General features: G+C 44.7%; 1 protein-coding gene across 2 annotated transcripts in view; it reads left to right on the forward strand.

Moving 5' to 3' along the window:
* slc14a2 (solute carrier family 14 member 2) overlaps nt 1-24542 on the forward strand; it is a 139575-nt gene that overhangs the window by 83287 nt on the left and 31746 nt on the right. For both annotated transcript variants that reach the window (XM_038790781.1, XM_038790782.1), the window contains 2 exons: nt 116-305; nt 4843-4971. In XM_038790781.1, coding sequence (XP_038646709.1) covers nt 116-305; nt 4843-4971 — 319 coding nt within the window. The remainder of the gene's footprint in view (nt 1-115; nt 306-4842; nt 4972-24542) is intronic.

Raw genomic sequence — 24542 nt, forward strand, 5'->3', positions numbered from 1 at the left:
GCTTGGCACCAAGAAACCTGCAACTGGTTTAAGGCCTTTGGATTCTTTTACAAGCAAAGCAGGCACAAATCATATTCTTCAACAGTTACATACTTTTCTTCTGACAACACTGTAGATCAGAATATCGTCCTTCAGTTTATTGACTGGAACCTACGTGGAATTGCCCAGGTGATGTTTGTCAATAATCCGTTGAGCGGCGTTGTTATTTTGGCCGGGCTGATTTTACAGAATCCATGGTGGGCGTTGAGCGGCGTCGTGGGAACAGTGTTCTCAAACCTGGCAGCTCTCATGTTCAGTCAGAACAGGTAAATGTTCTTGACGCACTTCTGATTTTCAAACATTTCTAAGACATGAATAAATAAAAATGGAATTCTGAACATCTTTATCTGTCCCAGTAGCTACTGCATTTCAAAAATTAATCCAAGTTCTTGAGTAGCACGGTAGAGAAGGTCACTGTTTTAAAGATTTGTTTAACAGAAGATGTTGTCATATTGGATGATGTGTGGTAACACTAAGCATCAATTACCATTTCAGTGCTAATAGTGAGACAGAGTAAATGGCCACAATATTTACTGAGTGGTTGGAAAGGAGTGTGTGGGGTACACGGGCCATTTGGAAATCCAGAAGAATGGGTTTTACTCAGTCTTACTGAAAGTAATTGCTAGATTGCATTAACTTTTTTGTCTCCCTTTCCTGGCTGCAGCTAGTCAGGTTGAAAGGTTGGCTGGCTGTTGGGTGGGTGAACCTTCAGCACCCGGCTGAAACTGGCGAAAAGAGAGAACAGTTTGAAACGATTGGAGATAGACATTGGGGGAAATTGATGGTTGGAAGATGGGGAGATCAGAAGGATTGTTGGGGTGGGGACGAGATCAGAAGGATTGTTAGTGGGGGGGGGGACATCAGAGGGGTCAAGAGATATCATGAAGGGTCATGGGAAATTTAAAGAGTCAAAGAGGCTCTCTGGGGTACATCATGGTTTGCAGGGAGATTGGGTTGTGATCGGGAGGGAGGGGGGGGGGGGGGGTGGCAATTACCATTGGTAATTCCTGAATGTAGGGACGAGGGTAGCAGGTTGGTTAAGTGAACCAAGGAGAAGCACTCCTGTTCTGCCTGGCCCACAAGAAGTGCTGCAAAATCACTTAATTGCTGGATCCAGCAGTTGTTATCTCCCTCACAGCTGACAGCTTTCCTGTGACATGGAAAACCCGGCCAACAAAGGCAAACTTTAAAATTTCAGCCTTCCTAAATGATCTACCCACCTGGTTGCCTGTCGCTCATCCTGCCTCTATTAAAACTGGGAAAGTTCAAGGATTTGAGTTTGTGAGTTTTAACATTTTAACATCTCATCTGATCCAAACACTTTGGGTTTGGGAATTTTAAATCGCCTGCAGCATATCATACAATTGCCAGTTCAGACCAATGCTAACTTCAGTCTCCACACAACCCTATAATTGTTGCTGATCCCCTACTTCTAATCTGACCACGGTATCACTGGATTAACAATTATGCAGCATTAAAAATATTCTGGATTTGGAGTCTAGAGTATCTGTGCAGTGCTGCAAAGAAAACTGATCAAGTTTTGACCTCTATTTCTGAAATGTAATTCTCGATGTGTAAACATGCAGATTCGGTGTCCCTAAATGAATACCATGTACAACTTCATCCAAATCAGCAACTTGGGCAGACCCACATTAGCAACACAGGAACATGAATAGGCCATTCAGCACAATGGGCTGTTCCACCATTGCACTAGATCATAAATCTATTTACTAGCCCTTGTTCTGTAACCCTGTCCTGCCAAACAAATGCTGTCAATCTCAAGTTTTAGTTTCATTTTGATCCCTTTTTAATCCAGCCACCTTGAGAGAAATTGTACTTATTAACATTGTATGAACATATCATTTTTTGTACCTGTCCACTAGTTTTAGTGACTTTGGGGAGGGACCCCCAAATCTCTCGGTTTCTCCCCAGTTGCTAGCCTCTCCCCATTTAGAAAACACTCTGCTTTACATTATTTGCTACTCAGTAGGTTCTGAGATGGGTTCTCAGTCAGACATCAAAATGTATGATTTAACTTTGAAGCCTGAAGTATTAAATTAATCTAATTGTAAAAGTCTCTTAAAACATCTTTGAGGATAAAAGGTTTGAGAGAAAGATACCAAATTTACAAAAAAAATAAGGGATAGTTGCAACCCTTGCCAATTATTGTACTGGCACCACTGTTCCATGTTCAAGAATTCAAATTTTTCATTATCTCATGTTTCCAAAACAGTACTTTGAGGGGAGGCGATATTGCAATATTGTTAGTAGTATTGTAGTACTTGTGTGCCAAACAGCGTAAGCATCATGCGATAAACAAAGCTAAGTGATTCCACAACCAATGGATTAGATCTAAGCTCTGTAGTCCTGTCACATGGTGGTGGACAATTAAACAACTCACTGGAGGAGGAGGCTCCACAAATATATAGATCCTCAATGATGGGGGAGCCCAACACTTCAGTGAAAAATATAAGGCTGAAACATTTGCAGCAATATTTAGCCAGAAGTGCCAAATGGATGATCCACCTCGACCTCTTCTGGAGGTCCCCAACATCACAGATTCCAGTCTTCAGCCAATTTGATTCACTCCATGTGATATCAATAAACGACTGAAGGCACTGGATTCGGCAAAGGTCATGGACCCTGACAATATTCTGAAGACTGGTGCGCCAGAACTTGGTGTGTCACTAGCAATTCTCTTCCAGTACAGCTATAACATTGATATCTACCAGGCAATGGCAAGCATTTCCCAGGTATGTCCTGTACACAAAAAGCAGGACAAATCCAATCTGGTCAATTATTGCCCTATCAGTCTGCTCTCAATCATCAGTAAAGTGATGAAAGGGGTCATCAACAGCACTATCAAGTGACACTTGCTGCGCAATAACCTGCTCACTGACGCTCAGTTTGGGTTCCCCCAGGATTATGCAGCCCCTGACTTCATTACAGCCTTGGTTCAAACATGGACAAAAGAGCTGAATTTCAGAGGTTAGGTGAGAATGACTGCCCTTGACAACAAGGCAGCATTTGACCGAGTGTGGCATCAAGGGACCCTAGCAAAGCCGGAGTCAATGGGAATCAAGGGGAAAGCTCTCCATTGTTTGGAGTCATGCCTGGCACAAAGGATGGCCAATCATTTCAGTTCCAAAGCATCACTGCAGGAGCTCCTCAGGGCCCAATCATCTTCATCTGCTTCATCAATGATCTTCTTTCCATCATAAAGTTAGACGTGGTTCACCACCATTCATGACTCAGTGGATACTGAAGCAGTCCATGTGCAAATGCAGCAAGACCTGGACAATATTCAGGTTTGGGTTGACAAGTGGCAAGTAACATTCGCACACAAGTGCTAGACAATGACCATCTCCATCAAGAGAGAATCCAACAATCAGCCATGACATTCAATGGCATTTCCATGACTGAATTCCACACTATCCTGGATGTTACTATTGACCAGAAACTAAACTGGATCAGGAAAATCCTGATGTTCAGAAGCTAGGAATCCTGTGGCAAGTAATTCACTCCGAGTTCCCAAAGCCTGTCCACCATCTACAAGGCACAAGATGGAATACTCTCCACTTGCCTGGATGAATGCAGCTCCAACAACACTCAAGATGCTTGACACCATCCAGGACAAAGCAGCCCATTTGATTGGTAGCCCATCCATAAACATTCACTTTCTCCACCATGAACACACAGCAGCAGCAGTGTGTACAATCTACACAATGCACTGCAGAAACTCACCAAGGCTCCTTCGTCAGGATTTTCCAAATCCACTACCATAGAGAAGGAAAAGAGCAAGAGACACGTGAAAACGCCACCACCTGGAAGTTCCCCAAGCGAATTCACCATCCTGACTTACAAATATACGGCTGTTCCTCCATTGTCTCTTGGTCAAAATTCAGGAATACCTTTTCTAATAGCACTGTGGGTGTACCTACACCAGATGAAGTGCAGTGGCTTAAGAAAGCAGCTCTTCATCAGTTTCTCAAGAGAAATTAGGAATAGACAATTAATGTTGGCCTAGCCAACGACACCCTCATCCAATGAATGAATTAAAAAAAGATGAGCCATCCATTAGGCTGGAAGGAACCAAAGTGGCTGAATGAATTATGTGATCTACTGTAATGCAGCTTAAGTTAAAAATATAGTTGATATCCCCACTTTTGTTGAACAATGAGAACATTTATAAAACAGCGAGTAACATTTAGTAATTACCAGACCCAGATTAAAGATGGACTGGTACAAAGAACTTTGTAAAACTTTGAAAAACCAAGCGAAAAGGTGCTCTTTTTGATATCTCCATTGGAGCTTGAAAGAACTTTCAGCTCCCTGATTGAGATCCACAAAATCTATTACATTTCAACTTCTTAGTGACAAATTGATGCAATTTTCACTAAGTTACATTTTTTGGACTATTCCAAGAGCTACAGTCTGCCAAAGTGTCCATGTGCACCAGCCCGAAGCAAATCTGATGGACCAAATCATCTCCTTTGTGCTGTACTTTTCTATGTCTTATTTTTGGTGCCTTTCGTCATTAACAGTGTTGTCTGAATGAACAGTCAAATAAATAAACTGCTCAGAAGAACAAAAACGTTCTCAAAGATTCATTTAAAGTGATTTAATGGCAGTACGTAACATATCTTGGTGCTGGTAATAACATGAATAACGTTTATTGAATAATTGCATTTATTCATCATGTATCTTCCCAAACCACATAACATAATATTGCTAATACTTCAAAAATATATGGAAAAGTGTTCAATTCCAAAATATTGGTGTGTTTTGCTTTCAACTTTTTAGATCCGCGATTGCAGCTGGGCTTTATGGATACAACGGCATCCTAGTTGGTCTCTTGATGGCTGTCTTTTGTGACAAAGGAGATTGGTACTGGTGGTTATTGCTGGCTGTGATCATCACGTCAATGGCATGGTATGTTATAAATATCTATATTATTGAAATTACACTTACACCAATTGCAGTAACTACATTCCACATTCGAGTTTTCAGATCTTCCAAGTGTATTTTTCAACTAAAGGAATGACTTGTTGTCTATAATCTTGGAAGAGTCCAATTCACTAATTCATCGGTCTGCCTGCTACTGAAATACTGCTGAGGTGCTTAATTGTAGGGTCTATATTCTGAGAATATAACTTCAGATTGTATAAATTTTTGTTAAAATATGGAGCACTAATGTCTGATTATATAATGAGGGGGTAGCAGAATCTCACAGCTTTATTTTTAATGATACCAGGATTTTTTTTTAAACAAGTACTCAGATTGGAGGCATTAGTGGCATAATGAAGCCAACCAGAAAGTAAGTCTTTCCTCCAACAGGGTCAGCGGATTTGGGTGGATGACCCATCTCCGTACCCTCAGGAGCTCCCCAGCATCACAGAAGCCAATTTGATTCACTCCACTTGATATCAAGAAACAACGCAAGGCCCCAGATGCAGCAAAGTCTATGGGCCCTGACAGGTGGAGCCTTGTGAACTAGATGCACCTCTATCCAAGTTGTTCCAGTACAGCTACAACACTGGCATCTACCTGGCGAAGTGGAAAAAATTGCCCAGGAATGCCTGTGCATTGAAGGCAGGACAGAACCTGTCTGAGCCACTTTCCACACCATCAATCTACTCTCAATCATCAGCAAAGTGATGGAATCAACAGTGTCATCAACAGTGCTATCAAGTGGCACTTAAAGAGCAGTTTTGGGTTCTGCCAGAGCCATTCAGCTCCTGACCTCATTACAGCCTTGCGGCAAACATGGAGAAAAGAGCTGAATGCCAGGGGATAGGTGAAAGTGACTCTAGGTTTGAGAGGTAATTGTACAGGCCCGAGGAAAGAGTTGGCCCAAGTAGACTCCATAAATAATTGAGGGTAGGACAGTTGAGGAACAATGGTGGATGTTCAGGGAGCTATTAAACACCTCTCAATTAAAGTATATTCCTGGGAGGAAGAGGAATTATAAAAGGGAGAAAGATGTTCCATGGCTAAACAAGGAGGTCAAAGAGGACACAAAGGCAAAATCTAGGGCAGACGATACTGCAAAGGCTAGTGGTAAGCTGGAGGATTGGGAGAACTTTAAGATTCAGCAAAAGGCAATTAAAAATAAAATCAAAAGAGCTAAGGTAAACTACAAACAGGAAACTAGCAGAAAACATAAACACTGATACCAAAAGCTTCTATACATATATAAAGAGGAAGAGAATAGCTGAAGTAAATGTTGGCCCTTTAGATGATGATACTGATCAGGTAATAATGGGGAACACAGAGATGGTGGAGGCACTGAACCAATATTTTCCCTCTGTCTTCATGGTAGAATATAATTAAAACAGTCCAAAAACTGCAGTTAATGCAGAGGAACATGGTGCAATAACCATCATTAAGGAGAAGGTATTGAATAAATTAATGGGATTAAAGGTAGATAAGTCTCCGGGAGCTGATGGCCTGCAGCCTAGGGTATTAAAGGAGGTGGCAGCAGAGATAGTGGATACATTGGTTATGATATTTCAGAATTCCCTTGATTCTGGAAGTGTCCCGGATTGAAAACATGCTAATGTGATGCTCCTATTCAAAAAAGGAGAGAGGCAAAAAGTAGGAAACTATAGATCGGTTAGCTTTACCTCTGTGGTGGGGAGGTTGCTGGAACCAATCATTAAAGAGGAGGTTGATGTGTTGGGAGGGCTGGGTCTGCGAGGACTGTGTTTACTGCAGCAGTGAGAGAGACAGGCTTCCAACACTTGAAGAAATGCAACTCGATTTTATTGAACTCTTAACTATCATACATACTTTAACTGTGGGTTGACACGATGCTGACTTGACTGGAAACCTGAGGCTAACCTGACCAGACTATCTTACTACCACATGGTGTATGTTCTAGTTGTTGCTCACGGGCTCTGACTGTCTCAGAGGCTGGATCCCAAGAGATCTGGAAAACTAGTGCCCTCTGGCTTTATGGTGGTTGTGTCTTGTCTGGTGATTGGCTGCTGTATTCTGTGTGTTCATTGGTCATCCTGTGTGTCAATCACTGCCTGTCTGTGCACCATCATATACCTGTGTGTATATTATGACAGAGGTGACTGAACATTTGGAAAGACAAAGCTCAATTCACCGTTGTCAGCATAGTTTTATGAAGGGTAAGTCATGTATGACAAACTTTCTTGAGTTCTTTGAGGACATAACCAGCAAGGAAGATAATGGGGAACCTGTGGATGTGGGGACCTCCAGAAGGCATTTGACAAGGTGCCGTATAAAAGACTGATCCAGAAGGTGAGACCGCAGGGGATTGGGTGTAGAGTACTGGATTGGATTGAGGATTGGCTGACTGACAGAAAGCAAAGAGTAGGTAGGGGCGGCACCGTGGCACAATGGTTAGCACTGTTGCCTCACAGCGTCGAGGATCCGGGATCGAACCCGGCCCCGTCACTGTCCATGTGGAGTTTGCACATTCTCCCCATGTCTACGTGGGTCTCACTCCCATAACCCAAAAAGATGTGCACGGTAATAATAATAATCTTTATTATTGTCACTAATAGTCTTACATTAATATTGCAATGAAGTTACTGTGAAAATCCCCTAGCTGCCACACTCTGGCGCCTGTTCAGGTACACTGAGGGAGAATTCAGAATGTTCAAATCACCTAACAGCACGTCTTTGGACTGTGGGAGGAAACCGGAGCAACTGGAGGACAGCCATGCAGACACGGAGAGAGCGTGCAGACTCCACACAGACAGTGACCCAAGCCGGGAATCAAACCCGGGTCCCTGGTGCTGTTAAGCAACAGTGCTGATCACTGTGCTACTGTGCCTCATTCTTTTTAACAAACAGGTTTGAGCTGATAAGTGGTCAATAGCATTCACGTCACACAAGTGACTATCTCCACCAAGCGAGATCTTTAACCATCTCCACTTGATATTCAATATTCAATGGTATAACAATTCCCAGATCCCCACCATCAACATGTGAGGCTACCTCTGAACAGGAACTGAATGAGACACGCCTAATAAATATTGCAGCTAAAAGAGCAGGTAGGAGGCAGGAAATTCTCTGACTATTAACTCACATTAACTCATAGAGGCTGGTTTAGCACAGGGCTAAATCACTGATTTTTAAAGCAGACCAAGGCAGGCCAGCAGCATGGTTCAATTCCCATACCAGCCTCCCCGAACAGGCGCTGGAATGTGGTGACGAGAGGCTTTTCACAGTAACTTCATTTGAAGCCTACTTGTGACAATAAGTGATTTTCATTTCATTTCATGTCACCTCCTGACTCCACAAAGCTCGTCCACCATCTACAAGGCACAAGTTAAGAGTGTGATGGAATATTCTCCATTTTCCTGGATTATTGAGCCTTGAACAACACCCAAGAAGTTTCAATCTATCTAGGAGAAAGCAGCCTTCTTGATTGGCACCCCATCCATTAACTTAAACACCCTCTAAAACTGAAACACAGTGGCAGATGTCTGTACCATATACCTAATGCACTGCAGCAACTCACCAAACCTTCTTCAACAACACGTCCAAACCCACAAACTCAACCATACATAAATAAAAGACTACAGACATATGAGAACACCACAACCAGCACGTTCCCCTCCAAGTCACACACCGAGATGACTTGGGAATATACCACTGTTTTTTCACTGCTGCTGAGTAAAATTCCTGGAACGCATTCCCTAACCAAGGCTCAAGAAAGTTGCTGATCAGGATGAAATCATAAAATTATCCTTCATATTTTCAGCAGGACCCTTTGAAGAAAGAAATGAATTGGGGTTGAAGGGGCGCTGGTTCCACAGTAATAAAGGGGGAATTTTAACCTGGTTAAGGCAAGTGGGATTGGGTGCGAGTGGGAGTCTTAATTGGGGGAAAAACTCCAGAAATTGAAAGTCAGCGAGCCAGGTCAAGCCAGGGTTTTGTTGAGGCTGGCTATGGAGCAGACAGGTAACCCGTTGCCAGGACCAGTTGGTATTTTAAATATGTTAATGAATCTAGCAACTAAAATCACCATTACAATGAAGACATTGGCAAGCTAACCATGTACCACCACCGCTATCCAAGCGCTGCCCAAAGTGAAGCTGACCTAGGGATCCACGCCAGCACCCAGGTCTGGACACATGAACGTCATGGCGAAATCCATTTATTTTATTTTTAACACTGCCTCTGTCACAGAAGGACACAATGGATAGGATTATCAGCTTTCTAGACAGGGTGGACACCTTGATACCCTTCCGCTGGCCAAAGTTCATAGCATCATTAATGAAGAGAGAGAAGGCAAGAGATGCACCCCTGAACTGCAAAAATCTTCTCACCTAATTCCAAGAACCATCAGAGTGAAATGAAATGAAATGAAAATGGCTTATTGTCACGAGTAGGCTTCAATGAAGTTACTGTGAAAAGCCCCTAGTCACCACATTCCGGCGCCTGTTCGGGGAGGCTGTTACGTCGGCAGCAGTGTTCAGTCACGGGCGTGATTATGGTGAATCACTGGACGGAATTCTCAGTTCGCTCATGCCGGTGGGATACTCCCCATTCCTCCTCCAATCAACGGAGAGCTTGGTGCTCCGCCAAAACTCCATTCAGTAAGTTTTGGCTGAGTGGCAACAGTTGAACTGAGAACCCCGGCCTCTGTGTTTTAAAAAAATTAAGAAAATATTGTGCAAATATCATTCTGGTCTGAAGAACTTATTTTATGATGAAAGGTTGGACAGTTTAAAACCTCAGTTTAGATCTTATTGAAACATATAAGATCTCAAGGACACTTGATAGGCTGGATGCTGAAAGAGTGTTTTGACTTATGGTCCCAGTTGACATAGGTTAAAAAGAATAGGTTAAAAAGAACAGGTCTCCTATTTATAGAGGCACGGTAGCACATGGTTAGCACTGTTGCTTCACAGCGCCTGGGTTCGATTCCCTGCTGGGTCACAGACTGTGCGGAGTCTGCATGTTTTCCCCATGTCTGCAAGGGTTTCCTCCGGGTGCTCCGGTTTCCTCCCGTAATTTCCGAAGGACGTGCTTGTTAGGTGAATTGGACATTCTGAATTCTCCCTCTGTGTACCCGAACAGAATGTGGCGACTAGGGGATTTTGACAGTAACTTCATTGCAGTGTTGCTGTCAGCCTAGTTGTGACAATAATAAAGATTATTATTTGAGACAAAGTTCAAGTAAATATCTTCTCTCATAGGATCATGAGCAGGAAACGCGAGCCAGGCTGTTTCCGGATCCCAAACCACCCTGGGACAAAACCAGCACTAACCGGAAAGTTTGAGTGGGCCTCCCCTTTGATTGGCATGAAGACTGGTTCTCTGTCTAATTAAGGGCAGCACATGAGCTCTCAACACTGGGAGTCTAATCAGAGGTCTTCTAGCTACAGAGGAGAACTTGACTGCATTTAAAGGTAGGTAATTAAGAGGCCAATTCAACAAGAAGGTTTCATAGATACATTTTCAAAAATTCAAATTAAAAATACAAAAAGCATCCATCAAAGCCACCACTGTGGGATGAATCCCTCCTCAAGGAAGCCAATGGTTGCCACTGGAAATCCCAGTCAGCCTCCATTACTTACCTCAAGAAGGCTTTCGACAAGCCTAATTGCCTGCCCGCCTCAAATCGGTTAACGTTAGGAAGAGGGTGAAGAGATCTGCACATTCCCTAACCTTGTGATTTTCTGATTCCTTTCCAGCATTGACAGGGCCAAAAACTTCACCCCCAACATTTGTTCCTTTGTGAAATGTTGAGAAAGCTGACTGGAAGAATGCAATGTTGAAATAAAGGGCAAAATGTTATCGCCATTGAAACATTTCAGGGTTTGGAACCATTTCTGGGTTCCAATAATGCATGGGTCAGAATTGTGCACTGATGACCGATCTTACAGGAGGCAGAAAATTAATGCCCGCTGTCCAATGAGGCATATCGGAGGACTATAAACTGCCATGGAGAGGTGTGTACTATCTGAGGCAGGTACAGGAGCATGAGGACGAATCATATGAGCTCACGAAGCTTTGACTTACACAGGGGTACTGTCGCCGCTGCTGTTTGCGCTGGCCATAGAGCCATTGGCGATGGCTCTCAGGGGTCGGCAGAGTGGCAGGGGATAATGAGGTGACAGAGGGAGCTCTGGGTGTGGCTCTATGCCGATGACCTCTTGCTGTATGTTTCGGATCCATTGGAGATAATGGGAAGGATTATGGGCCTGTTGGGGAGGTTTGGAGGCTTCTCGGGATACAAGCTGAATGTAGGGAAAATCGAGGTATTCCCGGTGCATGAGCTGGCACAGCAGGCTAATTTAGGGGGTTGCCATTTACGGTAGCGAGGGATAGGTTTAGGTACTTGGGGATTCAGGTAGCGAGGGAATGGACGGGGCTCCATAAGTGGAACTTAACGAAGCTGGTGGAGGAGGCCAGGGAGGATCTTAAGAGGTGCGTTACACTGCACTTAACATTGGCAGGGAGGGTCCAAGTGGTGAAAATGAATATTTGCCGAGTTTCTTGTGTATCTTTCAGGCTCTCCCGATCTTTATACCAAAGGCCTTTATACCAAAGTGGACACAATCATCTCTGACTTTGTATGGGCGGGGAAGGTGCCAAGGGTGGGGAGGACCCTGCTTCAGAGGCAGCAGGGGGGGTTGGCATTGCCAAACTTGCTTCATTATTATTGGGCGGCGAATGTGGACAAGTTGCGGCGGTGGTGGGAAGGAGAAAGGTCGAGTGGGTTAGGATGGAGGAGGAATCTTTTTTTGAGGGCTATGGAGACGCCAGCATTGCCAATGGCTCTGAGTAGGTAGTCAGGGAGCCCAGTGGTGCAATCCACGGTTAAGATATGGAATCAGCTGAGGAGGCATTTTAGGATTGAAGGGATGTTTGTGCTAACGCCGCTGAGCGAGAATCATGGGTTTGAGCCGGAGGGGGGTGGATAGTATGTACAGGAGGTGGAGGGAAGTGGGGCTAGTCAAGGTGAGGGATTTGTATTTGGAGGAAGGGTTCGCCAGTCTGGAGGAGCTAAGGGAGAGGGTAGAGCTGCCGAGGGGTAGTGAGGTCAGATATCTACAGGTTAGGGACTTTGCACGAAAGGTCCGGAAGGGGTTCCCTAGATTGCCGGGATACACCCTGCTGGAGCGACAGTTGCTTCCGGATGTGGAAGGGGAGGGAAGAATTGGGGATATATATAAGTGGCTGGGGAAGCAAGGAGGCGAGCGGGTGGTGAAGATCAAGGAGAAATGGGAAGTGGAGTTGGGAATGGAGATCAAGTGGGGAGTATGGAATGAGGCACTGCAAACGGTAAATGGGACCTGCTCTTGTGCAAGGATGAGCCTGATACAGTTCAAGGTGGTGCACAGGGTGCATATGACTCGGGCGAGAATGAATGGGTTATTTCAGGGGTTAGCAGATGAGTGTGAGAGGTGTGGGCGGGACCAGCGAATCATGAGTACATGTTTTGGGGTTTTAAAAAATTGGGAAGATTCTGGGCAGGAGTGTCCGCGGTCTTAGCCAGGATAGTGGAGGAGGGAATGGACCCGCACCCTTTGGTGGCGATATTTGGGGTTTCAGAGAAGCCGGAGCTCATGGAGAGGAGGAAGGCTGATGTCGTGGCCTTCGCCTCTCTGATTGCACGGCGACAAATTTTGCTGGAGTGGCGGTCGGCATTGCCACCGGGGGGTAGCAGCATGGCAGGGTGACCTGTTTGACTTCCTGCAGTTAGAGAAGATAAAGTATGAGTTAAGGGGCTCAGCAGCGGAGTTTGAGAAAAGTTGGGGGATGTTTGTGACTGTATTTGAGGAGCTGTTCGACGCAGGGGGGTGGGGGGGGGTGAAAAAGGAGAAACATCTGTACAAACTGTATCGTTGATTGTTGGGAAGAATGTTTCCCAGGGTGTTTATTTGCTGTGATACAAGTTTGCATCAATTAAAATGCGTTTTAAAATAAATAAATAATAATGGTAGATTGCAGTCATTTTAGGAAAATAATTCTTTTTCCCAATTAAGGGGAAATTTAGCGTAGTCAATCCACCTACGCTGCATATCTTTGGGTTGTGGGGGCAAAACCCACGCAAACACGGGGAGAATGTGCAAACGTCACACAGACACCGACCCAGAGCCGGGATCGAACATGGGACCTCGGCGCTGTGAGACAGCAATGCTAACCACTGTGCCACCGTGCTGCCCATTTTAGGAAAATAATAACATGAGTTAAATATGAATTCGGGCATTATTGGTGGTGACTCGGTTTGGAAAGATGAGTATTGGCTGATAGTCTGGATGGAACAGCATAGAACTGGAGAAAGAATTACCTGCTGGCTAAAAGCAGTGGAATGTGCAGCCAAATGAGATACAATCAAATAGCAAAATAAAGGGAAATAATATAATCATTCAACCTGAAAATAGTCCAACCATAAAAATAACTACAGTTTAAACAACCGCAGGGAGATTGTTGATAGCAATACTTAAACTAATCTCTCATCTTTAGAGGAGATTAACAGAGGAATGATTAGAACATTTATAGAGATAGGAATTTTTTATGGGAATAAAGCCAACATGTTCTTGTGGAAGAAAGACAGCAGGAATATGATATCACAAATACACTCTATTTGGGAAATGATTGGGTAGCACCAAATGTGTACAACCAATAGCAAATGTGAATGATAATCGGAATAGATTAGGACTGCGATGAGGAGAAATTTCTTCATTCGAGTCTTAGAATTTTACAGCACAGAAGGAGGCCATTTGGCCCATCGTGTCTGCACCAGCCCCCGAAGAGCTACCAAGCTAGTCCCATTCCCCAGCCTTATCGCTGTAATCCTCCAAATTATTCACTTTCAAATATATATCTGTGGTGAAAGTGATTAACATGGGTTAATAATCTGTATATATATATATGTCTATATTGTAAGTGCAGTTGCACTACCTGACCACCAGGGGAGTAGCTCTGGGAATGCTCGAGAGTTGTACTGGGCTTCTCCCTTGGCTCCGCCCAGGACTCCTCCCCCGGGAGCTGCTGTATAAAGATCAGCTGTTCTTGAGTTGGTTGGTATGTGACCTCAAGCTTTGAAGAAGGTGGAAGAGAGTATGTCTGGGGTGTGTGGGGCCTTAATTATGCTGGCAGCCTTTCTGAGGCACCAGGAATTATAGATAGAGTCAATGGATGGGAGGTTGGTTTGCATGACGGACTGGGCTACATTCATGACCTTTTCCTGCGGTCTTGGGCAGAGCAGGCTCCATACCAAAGCTGTGATACAACCAGAAAGAATGCTTTCTATGGTGCATCTGTAGAAGTTGGTGAGGGTCGTAGCAAACATGCCAAATTTCCTTAGTCTTCTGAGAAAGTAGAGTCGTTGGAGGGCTTTCTTAACTATAGTGTTGGCATGGGGGACCAGGACAGGCTGTTGGTGAACTGTACACCTAAAAACTTGAAGCTCTCGACGCTTTCTACTTTGTTCCCATTGATGTAGACAGGGGCATGTTCTCCACTACGCTTCCCGAAGTCGATGACAATCTCCTTCGTTGTGTCGACATTGAGGGAGAGATTATTGTCGTCGCACTAGTTCACCAGATTCGCTATCTCATTCCTGTACTCTGTCTCATCATTGTTTGAAATCCAACCCAATACGGTGGTGTCATCAGCAAATTTGAAAATCGAGTTGGAGGGGAATTTAGGCACACAGTCATAGGTGTATAAGGAGTATAGTAGGGGGCTGAGGACACAGCCTTGTGGGGCACCGGTGTTGAGGATGATCGTGGAGGAGGTGTTGTTGCCTATCTTTACTGATTGTGGCTTGTGGGTTAGAAAGTTTCGTTTCCAGTCGCAGAGGGAGGAGCTGAGGCCAAGGCCAGGGAGTTTGGAGATGAGTTTTGTAGGAAGGATGGTGTTGAAGATGTCTGTGAATACCCCCGCTGTGGTGATTGCAGATCTGAGTAAATATCACCACGTCAAAACAACAAAAGAAAAAACTCTGAACAATTCATCAAGTTTGGACTCATAAATGTTTTTATTAAGATTGGACTCATAAATATAAATTGGCTTTGTAAAATATGCAATAGCACCATCACTTGTATAGATACACATATCATAAGTAACCGTTTTGCACAATTTTCTTTAACGATGTACAGAAAATATGTAAAGAAAAAAGGGGGGATGTGGTGATTGCAGATCTGAGTAGATGCAATACAACTGAGCAAGCACTAGAGGGAGCACGGGAGAGCTATATATACACAGGGACAGGAAGTGAGGACACACTTCACAGAAGGCAGAACTGGGAGCAGGACACAGAGACAGGCAGGCAGCATTTGAGGTAGCCGTACGTTAAGCTCTGAAGAGAGAACAAATTCACAATAAAGCATCTTCTCCACCTTTGAGACTACGAGCTTTATTAAGACACGAGGACCAACACACCCGCCAGCTGATCCACGCAAGACCTGAGTGCTCGTCCGGGTACCCCATCCGGGCCAGTGGTTTTCCGTGGGTTGACCTTCGCTCTGACGTCTGCAGTGGTGATCTCAGATACAGGTTCATCTGCGGCTTCTGGGGTGGAGGGCCCGCTCTCGCTGACCTCTTGCTCAAAGCGGGCATAGAATGCGTTGAGCTCATCAGGGAGGGGTGTGTTGGAGTCGACGATTTTACATGCCTTCATCTTGTAGCCCGTTATGTCTTGCAGACCTTGCCATAGACGGCGGGGATCCGTGTGGCTAGCCTGGGACTCGAGTTTGGTCCGGTACTGTCTTTTGGCATCTTTGATGGATTTCTTTAGATCATATCTGGCTTTCTTGTAGAGGTCAGGATCGCCTGACTTGAACACCTCAGACCTAGACTTCAGCAAGCAGTGGATATCCCTGTTCATCCAGGGTTTCTGGTTGGGAAACACGCGGATTTGCTTCTTTGGCACACCGTCTTCTACACACTTACTAATGAAGTCAGTTACTGTAGTGGCATACTCGTTCAGGCTGGTCGCAGAGTTTTTAAATACTGACGGGGCAGCACGGTAGCATTGTGGATAGCACAATCGCTTCACAGCTCCAGGGTCCCAGGTTCGATTCCGGCTTGGGTCACTGTCTGTGCGGAGTCTGCACATCCTCCCAGTGTGTGCGTGGGTTTCCTCCGGGTGCTCTGGTTTCCTCCCACAGTCAAAAGATGTGCATGTTAGGTAGATTGGCCATGCTAAATTGCCCTTAGTGTCCAAAATTGCCCTTAGTGTTGGGTGGGGTTACTGGGTTATGGGGATAGGGTGGAGGTGTTGACCTTGGGTAGGGTGCTCATTCCAAGAGCCGTTGCAGACTCAATGGGCCGAATGGCCTCCTTCTGCACTGTAAATTCTATAATAATCTATGACCAGTCCACTGACTCTCAGCAGTCCCGTAGGAGATCATCCAATTCCTCAGACCTCCCCTCAGATTCCTCAGATAAAGAAGTTTCTCCTTATCTCACTCATCACTCTCTTGCTGACAATCTTGAAATTGTGACCCCGAGTCACTGACTTGTAATCTTTGGAATTCTCTACCCCGGAGAGCGGTGGTTGTTCTGTCTTTTGTATATTCTTTTTTTTAAAATAATTTTTATTGAAATTTTTCGATACAAACATTTACCCCTACTACATTTTAAATTATAACACAACAAATCCCCCCTGGAAAATCCTCCCCACGCCCTCCCCCGCGCGCACCCCCCCACCCTCTCCCCCCCCCCCCCCCCCCCCCCCGCGCTACCAGTCTAGTAACCAAACCGTTTTTCCCTTTCTGCCGATGGCCTCGGGCAGTCATTGCCCGCGACCCCCCGCTGACGTGCTCCCTTCGTTGCTATCCCCCCCCCTCCCTCCCCCCCCCCCCTTTCTCCCCGGGTTGCTGCTGTTTCGGCCTCCAGTTCCTATCTCTGATCCAGAAAGTCAAGGAAGGGCTGCGACCGCCGGAAGAACCCCTGTACCGACCCCCTCAGGGCGAATTTGATCCTTTCCAATTGGATGAAGCTTGCCATGTCGTTTAACCAGGTGTTAACACTTGGTGGCCTTGTGTCCCTCCACTGAATCAAGATCCTTCTCCGAGCTACCAAGGACGCAAAGGCCAATATTCCGGCCTCCCCTGCCTCCTGTACTCCTGGCTCCACCCCAACCCCAAAAATCGCTAGCCCCCACCCTGGTTTGACCCTGGTTCCCACCACTCTCGATACCGTCCCCGCCACCCCCTCCCAGAACTCTTCCAGTGCCGGGCACATCCAGAACATATGTACATGGTTCGCAGGGCTTCCCGAACACCTAACACACCTGTCCTCACCCCCGAAGAACCGACTCATCCTAGTCCCCGTCATATGGGCTCTGTGCAGCACCTTAAATTGGATGAGGCCCAACCTTGCGCACGACGACGACGAATTGACCCTCTCTAAGGCATCCGCCCATGTCCCATCTTCTATCTGCTCTCCCAGCTCCGCTTCCCACTTGTCTTTCAGCTCCTCTATCGATACCTCCTCCACCTCCTGCATTATTTTGTAGATGTCCGAGACCTTCCCTTCTCCGACCCAGACCCCTGACAGCACCCTATCACTCACCCCTCTATCGGGAAGCAAGGGAAATCCTTCCACCTGTCGTCTGGCAAATGCCTTCACCTGCAGGTATCTAAACGTGTTCCCCGGGGGGAGCTCAAATTTCTCCTCCAGCTCTCCCAGGCTCGCAAACCTCCCCTCTATGAACATGTCCCTCAGTTGCCTGATGCCCGCCCTGTGCCAGCTCTGGAATCCCCCGCCAGTGTTCCCCGGGACAAATCTGTGGTTCCCTCTCAGTGGCGCCGCCATCAGACCCCCCACTTCCCCCCTGTGTCGCCTCCACTGCCCCCAGATTTTAAGGGTGGCCACCACTACCGGACTCGTGGTATACCTTGTGGGGGGGAGCGGCCATGGTGCCGTTACTAGCGCCCCCAGGCTTGTATTGCCGCAGGACGCCCTCTCCATACGTTTCCAAGCTGCCCCCTCCCCCTCCATCACCCACTTGCGCACCATCGATGCGTTCGCCGCCCAGTAGTATCCGGAAAGATTGGGTAGCGCTAATCCTCCACTGTCCCTACTCCGTTCCAAGAAAATCCTTCTCACTCTAGGGGTGCCATGTGCCCACACATAGCCCATAATGCTGCTAGTTACCTTCTTGAAGAAGGCCCTGGGGAGAAAGATGGGCAAGCACTGGAACAGAAACAAGAACCTCGGGAGGACCGTCATTTTGACTGACTGCACCCTCCCTGCTAGCGACAGCGGTACCATGTCCCACCTCTTGAACTCCTCCTCCATCTGCTCCACCAGCCTTGAAAAGTTCAGCTTGTGGAGGGTCCCCCAGTTCCTTGCCACCTGCACCCCCAAGTACCTGAAGCTCTTTACTGCTCTCTTAAAGGGGAGCCGCCCAATTCCCCGTCTTTTGTATATTCAAGGAAAAGATAGATAGGTTTTCTGATCTCTCAGAGAATCAAGGATTATGGGGAGCAGGCTGGAAAGTGGAGTGCAGGGAGAAGATCATTCATAATCGTATTTAACGGCAGAACAGACATGAAGGTCTTTGTGATCTTCTGCTCTTATTTCTTATGTTCTTCTATTTCTATGTTTTTGTCTTCAAACACCAATTCAAGGTGCTGTTTTCAAGCGATATGAGGTAACCGTAATAAGGTGTGAAGAGCTGTTTCTTCCCAAAATACCTGGGGCATATACATCACTGGAAATAACAACATTGTACAATTGAAATTAATCAAAACGCAAAATGTAGTATCAGGGCTTAGTTCTAATTGTGCGATATGCTGATAAGGCAGAGTATACATCATTAGTGGAAGTGATGGAAATTCTCTTGTAGACCTCATGGCAAGGAAGCCAAAGAAAGTAATGTTCCAATGAAGTTAATATTTTCCTTACCTCAGGAGACTTTGCAAATATTCTGTGTTCGAACAACAAGATCAAGAATATTATATGGTGTTAGCAAGTGAAAGAACAACATGGAAAAGTCTCTGCCATTACCGGAAAGCTTTGAGTAAGTTGCAGGTCTTGACCAAGTAGAAATGTGGCTGAACTGGCACTGAAACTTTACCAGGTCACCACATTGGGCATCACTGAGAAGGAAAGTGGTATGCAGGTCAGTACACTATTATACACAGCAGGTGCCTGTGCAGATGATATCCTAGACAGGCAAGTGATTAACAAAGAGAAAGCTACACACAATGAAGTATTGTAGTATGAAGCTATGTATGAAGTATGAAGCTACATCCAATGACACCTTCAATCTGCAAAAAAATACCAAAGTTGAAATAGCTAAATTTTACAAGTTCAGTCAAAAACAGATGTATTGGTACATTTATAAATGATCTGAAAGACTTGCTGAGAATGATCAATGTGGCAGCTTAAAGGATAAACCAAAAAGAGACAGAATTGTTGTCCTGGATGAAGCATTGTCTGATCACTTGCAGTCGGTGAATGAATTGACCTTAACAAAGGCAATTCAACACAGCAGATGAGCTGAGATCAGGAAGCAAAATCAATCAGTGATTCAGCTGACAAACAGAACCATATCCCTAATGTGACTGACTCAGTAGAGTATGTTAAATTTAAAAGCAGAGAGGTGGCTGTTAAAAGGCAGGGGAGGCAGGAAGAGCATCTATAAACTGCCCCAGCTAACTGCTGTCGGTGTGGCACGAAGAAACACAGGCATACAAATTGTCCCACCAAGAGGCTGATTGGCATTTTTGCAAAATGAAAGGTCACTTTCAAGAATTGTGTACAGAGTAAGCAAAAGGATAAGCCTTTGAAAGGCAGCAAGATCCATAAAATGGAAGCTATCAATGATATTGAGATGACTTTCCTTGGACAGATCCAAAAACAAAGTCGTAGTTATTGGGGTGTTGTTTTCCTCATAGAGGGAGACAGGACACTAAGTTCGACACAAGTGCAGAAGTTTCAGTTCTTTCTGATTCCGAACCATGATGGAGAAGAGCTCTCTTCAGCCATCATGCAAAAAACTACCTCGGCCAGGAGGTTTAGAACTAAAGGTCATAGGACAACTGAATGCAATCCTTCAATACACAGAGAAAGAAAAAACCCATCCTGAACCAGAGCTGTTCACTCCAAAGCAAGAAATCCTATATCAACTTACATCCAATTTGCAGTGTAGAGGATCTGGAAAGCCGAGAAGATTAGTTTAAATACTGGAGAATTGAATTTCCACAGCTGTTCTCAGGACTAAGAAAGCTGAAAACAGCATACCACATCACTCTGGACTCTGAAACAAAGAAACGGGTTTCTTGTGTCAGTTTACATCGAGAAGAGTTCCTCACCCACACTTGCAGATGGTAAAGAAGGAAATTAACTGTATGTCGAAACAAGGGGTTATTTTCCCTGTAACAGAACTAACAATCTGGCTCTTGGAAATGGCGCCAGTGTCAAAACTCGATGGATTGAATTCTCGAAGAGAATTCTTCGAGACAGAATCTACTCCTATTTGGAAGCAAGTGGATGTATTAGTGAGAGGCAGCACGGTATTATGAAGGGGAGGTCGTGTCTCACTAACTTGATAAGAGTTTTTCGAGGAGGTCACAAAAATGATTGATGCAGGTAGGGCAGGTAGGGATGCTGTCTATATGGACTTCAGTAAGGCCTTTGACAAGGTCCCTCATGGCAGACTGGTACAGAACATGAAGTCACACGGGATCAGAGGTGAGCTGGCAAGATGGATACAGAACTGGCTAGGTCAAAAAGGCAGAGAGTAGCAATGAAAGGGTGCTTTTCTGATTGGAGGGCTGTGACTAGTGGTGTTCCGCAGGGATCAGTGCTGAGACCTTTGCTGTTCGTAGTATATATAAATGATATGGAGGAAAATGTAACTGGTCTGATTAGTAAGTTTGCGGACGACACAAAGGTTGGTGGAATTGCAGATAGCGATGAAGACTGTCAGCAGGATTTAGATCATCTGGAGACTTGGGCGGAGAGATGGCAGATGGAGTTTAATCCGGACAAATGCGAAGTAATGCATTTTGGAAGGTCTAATGCAGGTAGGGAATATATAGTGAATGGTAGAACCCTCAAGGGTATTAACAGTCAGAGAGATCTAGGTGTACAGGTCCACAGGTCACTGAAAGGGGCAACACATGTGGAGTAGGTAGTCAAGAAGGCATACGGCATGCTGCCTGCATTGACTGGGGCATTGAGTATAAAAATTGGCAAGTCATGTTGCAGCTGTATAGAACCTTAGTTAGGCCACACTTGGAGTATAGTGTTCAATTCTGGTCGCCACACTACCAGAAGGATGTGGAGGCCTTGGGGAGGGTGCTGAAGAGATTTACCAGGATGTTGCCTGGTATGGAGGGCATTAGCTATGAGGAGAGGTTGAATAAACTCGGTTTGTTATCACTGGAACAGCGGAGGTTGAGGGGTGACCTGATAGAGGTCTACAAAATTATATGGGGCATAGACAGGGTGGATAGTCAGAGACTTTTTCCCACTAGCGGGGTCAATTACTAGGGGTCATAGGTTTAAGGTGTGAGGGGCAAGGTTTAGAGGAGGTGTACGAGGCAAGTTTTTTTACACAGAGGGTAGTGGGTGCCTGGAACTCGCTGCTGGAGGAGCTGGTGGAAGCAGGGACGATAGTGACATTTAAAGGGCATCTTGACAAATACATGAATAGGATGGGAGTAGAGGAATACGGACCCCGGAAGTGTAGTAGAAGTTTTTAGTTTAGACGGGCAGCATGGTTGGCGCAGGCCTGTTTGTTCTTTGGACATCTAAGACTTTGTGTAGATCTTGCCCAGCTGAACAAAGCAGTTGAATGCAAAGCATCTTATGTCATCCATGGACAACAACTTATCAAAAATTGGGAACGAGTTCAATCCTCATGCAAATATGTTTTTTGTCAACTACCCCTTAATGAAGATTCTAAGTTGTTCACAAACTGCATTGCACCATTTGAGAGATTTTATTTCAACAGACTACCCTCTGGCATCACATCAACAGCAGAAATCTTTCAGAGGATAATGTAAAGTATCCTAGAAGTACTGGATGGCATTATATGTTATATAGATGATGGCCTGATCCATGGATCCACGTAGACAGGACATGACACTAGAGTGCAAGCTGTGCTACATTGTTTATAGGAAACAAGGCTTACACTCAACAACAAATGCAAATTCTCGGAGGTGACTGTCAAGTTTCTTGAGCATACTGTGGATACATCTGATGTCAGAGTTGATCCACAGAAGCAAGAGCAATCAAGTAATTATCAGCTTCTCACATTGTGACTGAGAGCCAGAGGTTCATGGCTATGGTGAACCAAGTTGGAAAGTTCTCACTGTCGTCAATGAACCATTACGTCAGCTGTTACAATAAGACAATACATGGTGCTGGGAGGAAGCAGAAGAGGTGTAAGTATCATGGAGAGAAAGACACCTAGATATGATAATTTCTGTAAGACAGAAGGTACCCCAACCTGTCCCACTCAGGATTCTTGACCAATTTTGACCTACACGATTAGTATAAATGCCATGATCATGATGAATGGCGGAGCAGGCTTGAAGGGCCAAAAGGCCTCCCCCTGCTCCTCTCTTCTATGTATAATCTTTAAAAATATATTTTCATAAAAACTAACTCAAATAGACTTCAGCATCAGTCCAATATATAGTTAGTTCCATCTTTCATAAACAAAAAAGTTATTATGGTCTGCAAACTGATCTTGAACCCTCTGGGTCAATATGTGTCCAATCCAGATGCACAGTGAGGCTAGTTTCATTCACATATTCCAACATTAACAGTTTGACATTTTTCAGCAAAACTAGCCATCAGCCTTGACATTGCACTTTCTTATGAAGAATATTATAGGATGATTAATATAGACAAACCATAAAAATCTACTGAACAAACCAAGGTTTTTTGAGAAAATCAGAGACGTAGATATCATCTGATCATTTAGCTCACTATGGCCTTGAACTATCCACTATAATTCCCAAATACATCCTCTACAGGATTGGGAGTTGTATTGTTTCAGGTATAGTTGGATGGAAAGAGTAGACCAGTTTGCAATGTATCCCGTTCACTGAAAAGAGATATTCAATGAGAGAGAAAGAAGCATTAGCTGCCACATAGCCTTTTGAAAAGTTTGCAGATTATGTTCTTGGTCTTCACCTTAAGTAAACCCTGAGTGATACTCTTAAATTCTAAGGTGTCATCAAAAATCCTTGCATGAGTATAAAGATCAGATTGAGGATGATGAGGTTTGGTGCAAAGACAGAGTATGTTTCAGGAAAACAGCAGACTCCATCAGACGCTTTGTCCCATATCCCAGTAACAAGAGCTGAACAAGATAACAAGTCCTTAGTTAAGAAGTAGAAACTTTTTCATTACCAACAATCCCAACTTTACCAGCAATAACTCAACGACTGATCAAATCAGAGATGCATAGAAATCTGGTAAAGAATGTGCTCAGGTCAAAGTGTACAACGTCAAAGGATGGTCAATATACATGCCACACAATCCCATTCTCAAACAGTACTTTGAACAGAGAGGATACTCAGTGTGGTTGACCATTTACTCATCCAAATCACACAACAGTAGTCATTGCAAGAGTTCTGAGACTCGGAATAACACAATGATTAGGCCAAGGATATTTGGACAAGGCAAAAAGCTGAGCCAGGGAATGTTATTCTGTTTGCTGGCCAAGTCTCTCAAAACTGTTGGAAGAGATGATATCAACCTGTATTTTCTTGTGCTATTCATCACCAAGAGACAAAAGAACCACTGATGTCATGTTCCTTTCCATAAAGACCATAGGAACATTTTGGGATGGACCTGTTTGAACACAGAGGTAAGATATTATTTATCATAATAGATCACTACTCCAGATGAATCAAGGTCAAGCAACAGCAGAGTCACATTTCTGAAACAGTCACTACATCACTGAAGGGGGATTTTTGCAACACATGGAATCCTAGACCCGGTCATCTCAGATAATGGACTGAAATTTGTCAATTAATACTTTAAAAACTTCACAACATTGTTTGGATTTTTCTACACTACCATCTCACCAAGATACCCTCACGCCAATACTGAAGTTGAAACAAGAGAGCAAACAGTGAAAGCAGTGCTAAAGAACAACAATGACATCCAACTTGCATTTATGAACTATCGTTCACTCCATTCCAAAATGGTCTAGCATTATGTGAACTCTTCATGGGAAGAAGACTGAGAACTCAACTCCTTAATCTCCCACATACACTCGTGCCACGAGTACAATCCAATGACTTGAATGCAATGAGAGAGAAAGAGGATGAATATTGTTCCAGATGTGGAACTATGACAAACATCACAAAGCACGCAATCTTCCATACCTCTAACCAGGAGAACCAGTTTGGATCTGTGGACAAATGGTTGAACAGGCACCACATCTGCAGGCTCCTACCTTATCCAGATAGACAATGGGATGGTGAGACAGATCAGGCATGCACCAGTTGCCACACAGAAGCAATCTCCTACACAATCAAAGCAATCATCTACAAAACCGAACAGACCAGAGATATTGTGTT

Source organism: Scyliorhinus canicula, chromosome 3 (genome assembly GCF_902713615.1).
Source record: "Scyliorhinus canicula chromosome 3, sScyCan1.1, whole genome shotgun sequence".
Taxonomy (NCBI): Eukaryota; Metazoa; Chordata; class Chondrichthyes; order Carcharhiniformes; family Scyliorhinidae; genus Scyliorhinus; species Scyliorhinus canicula.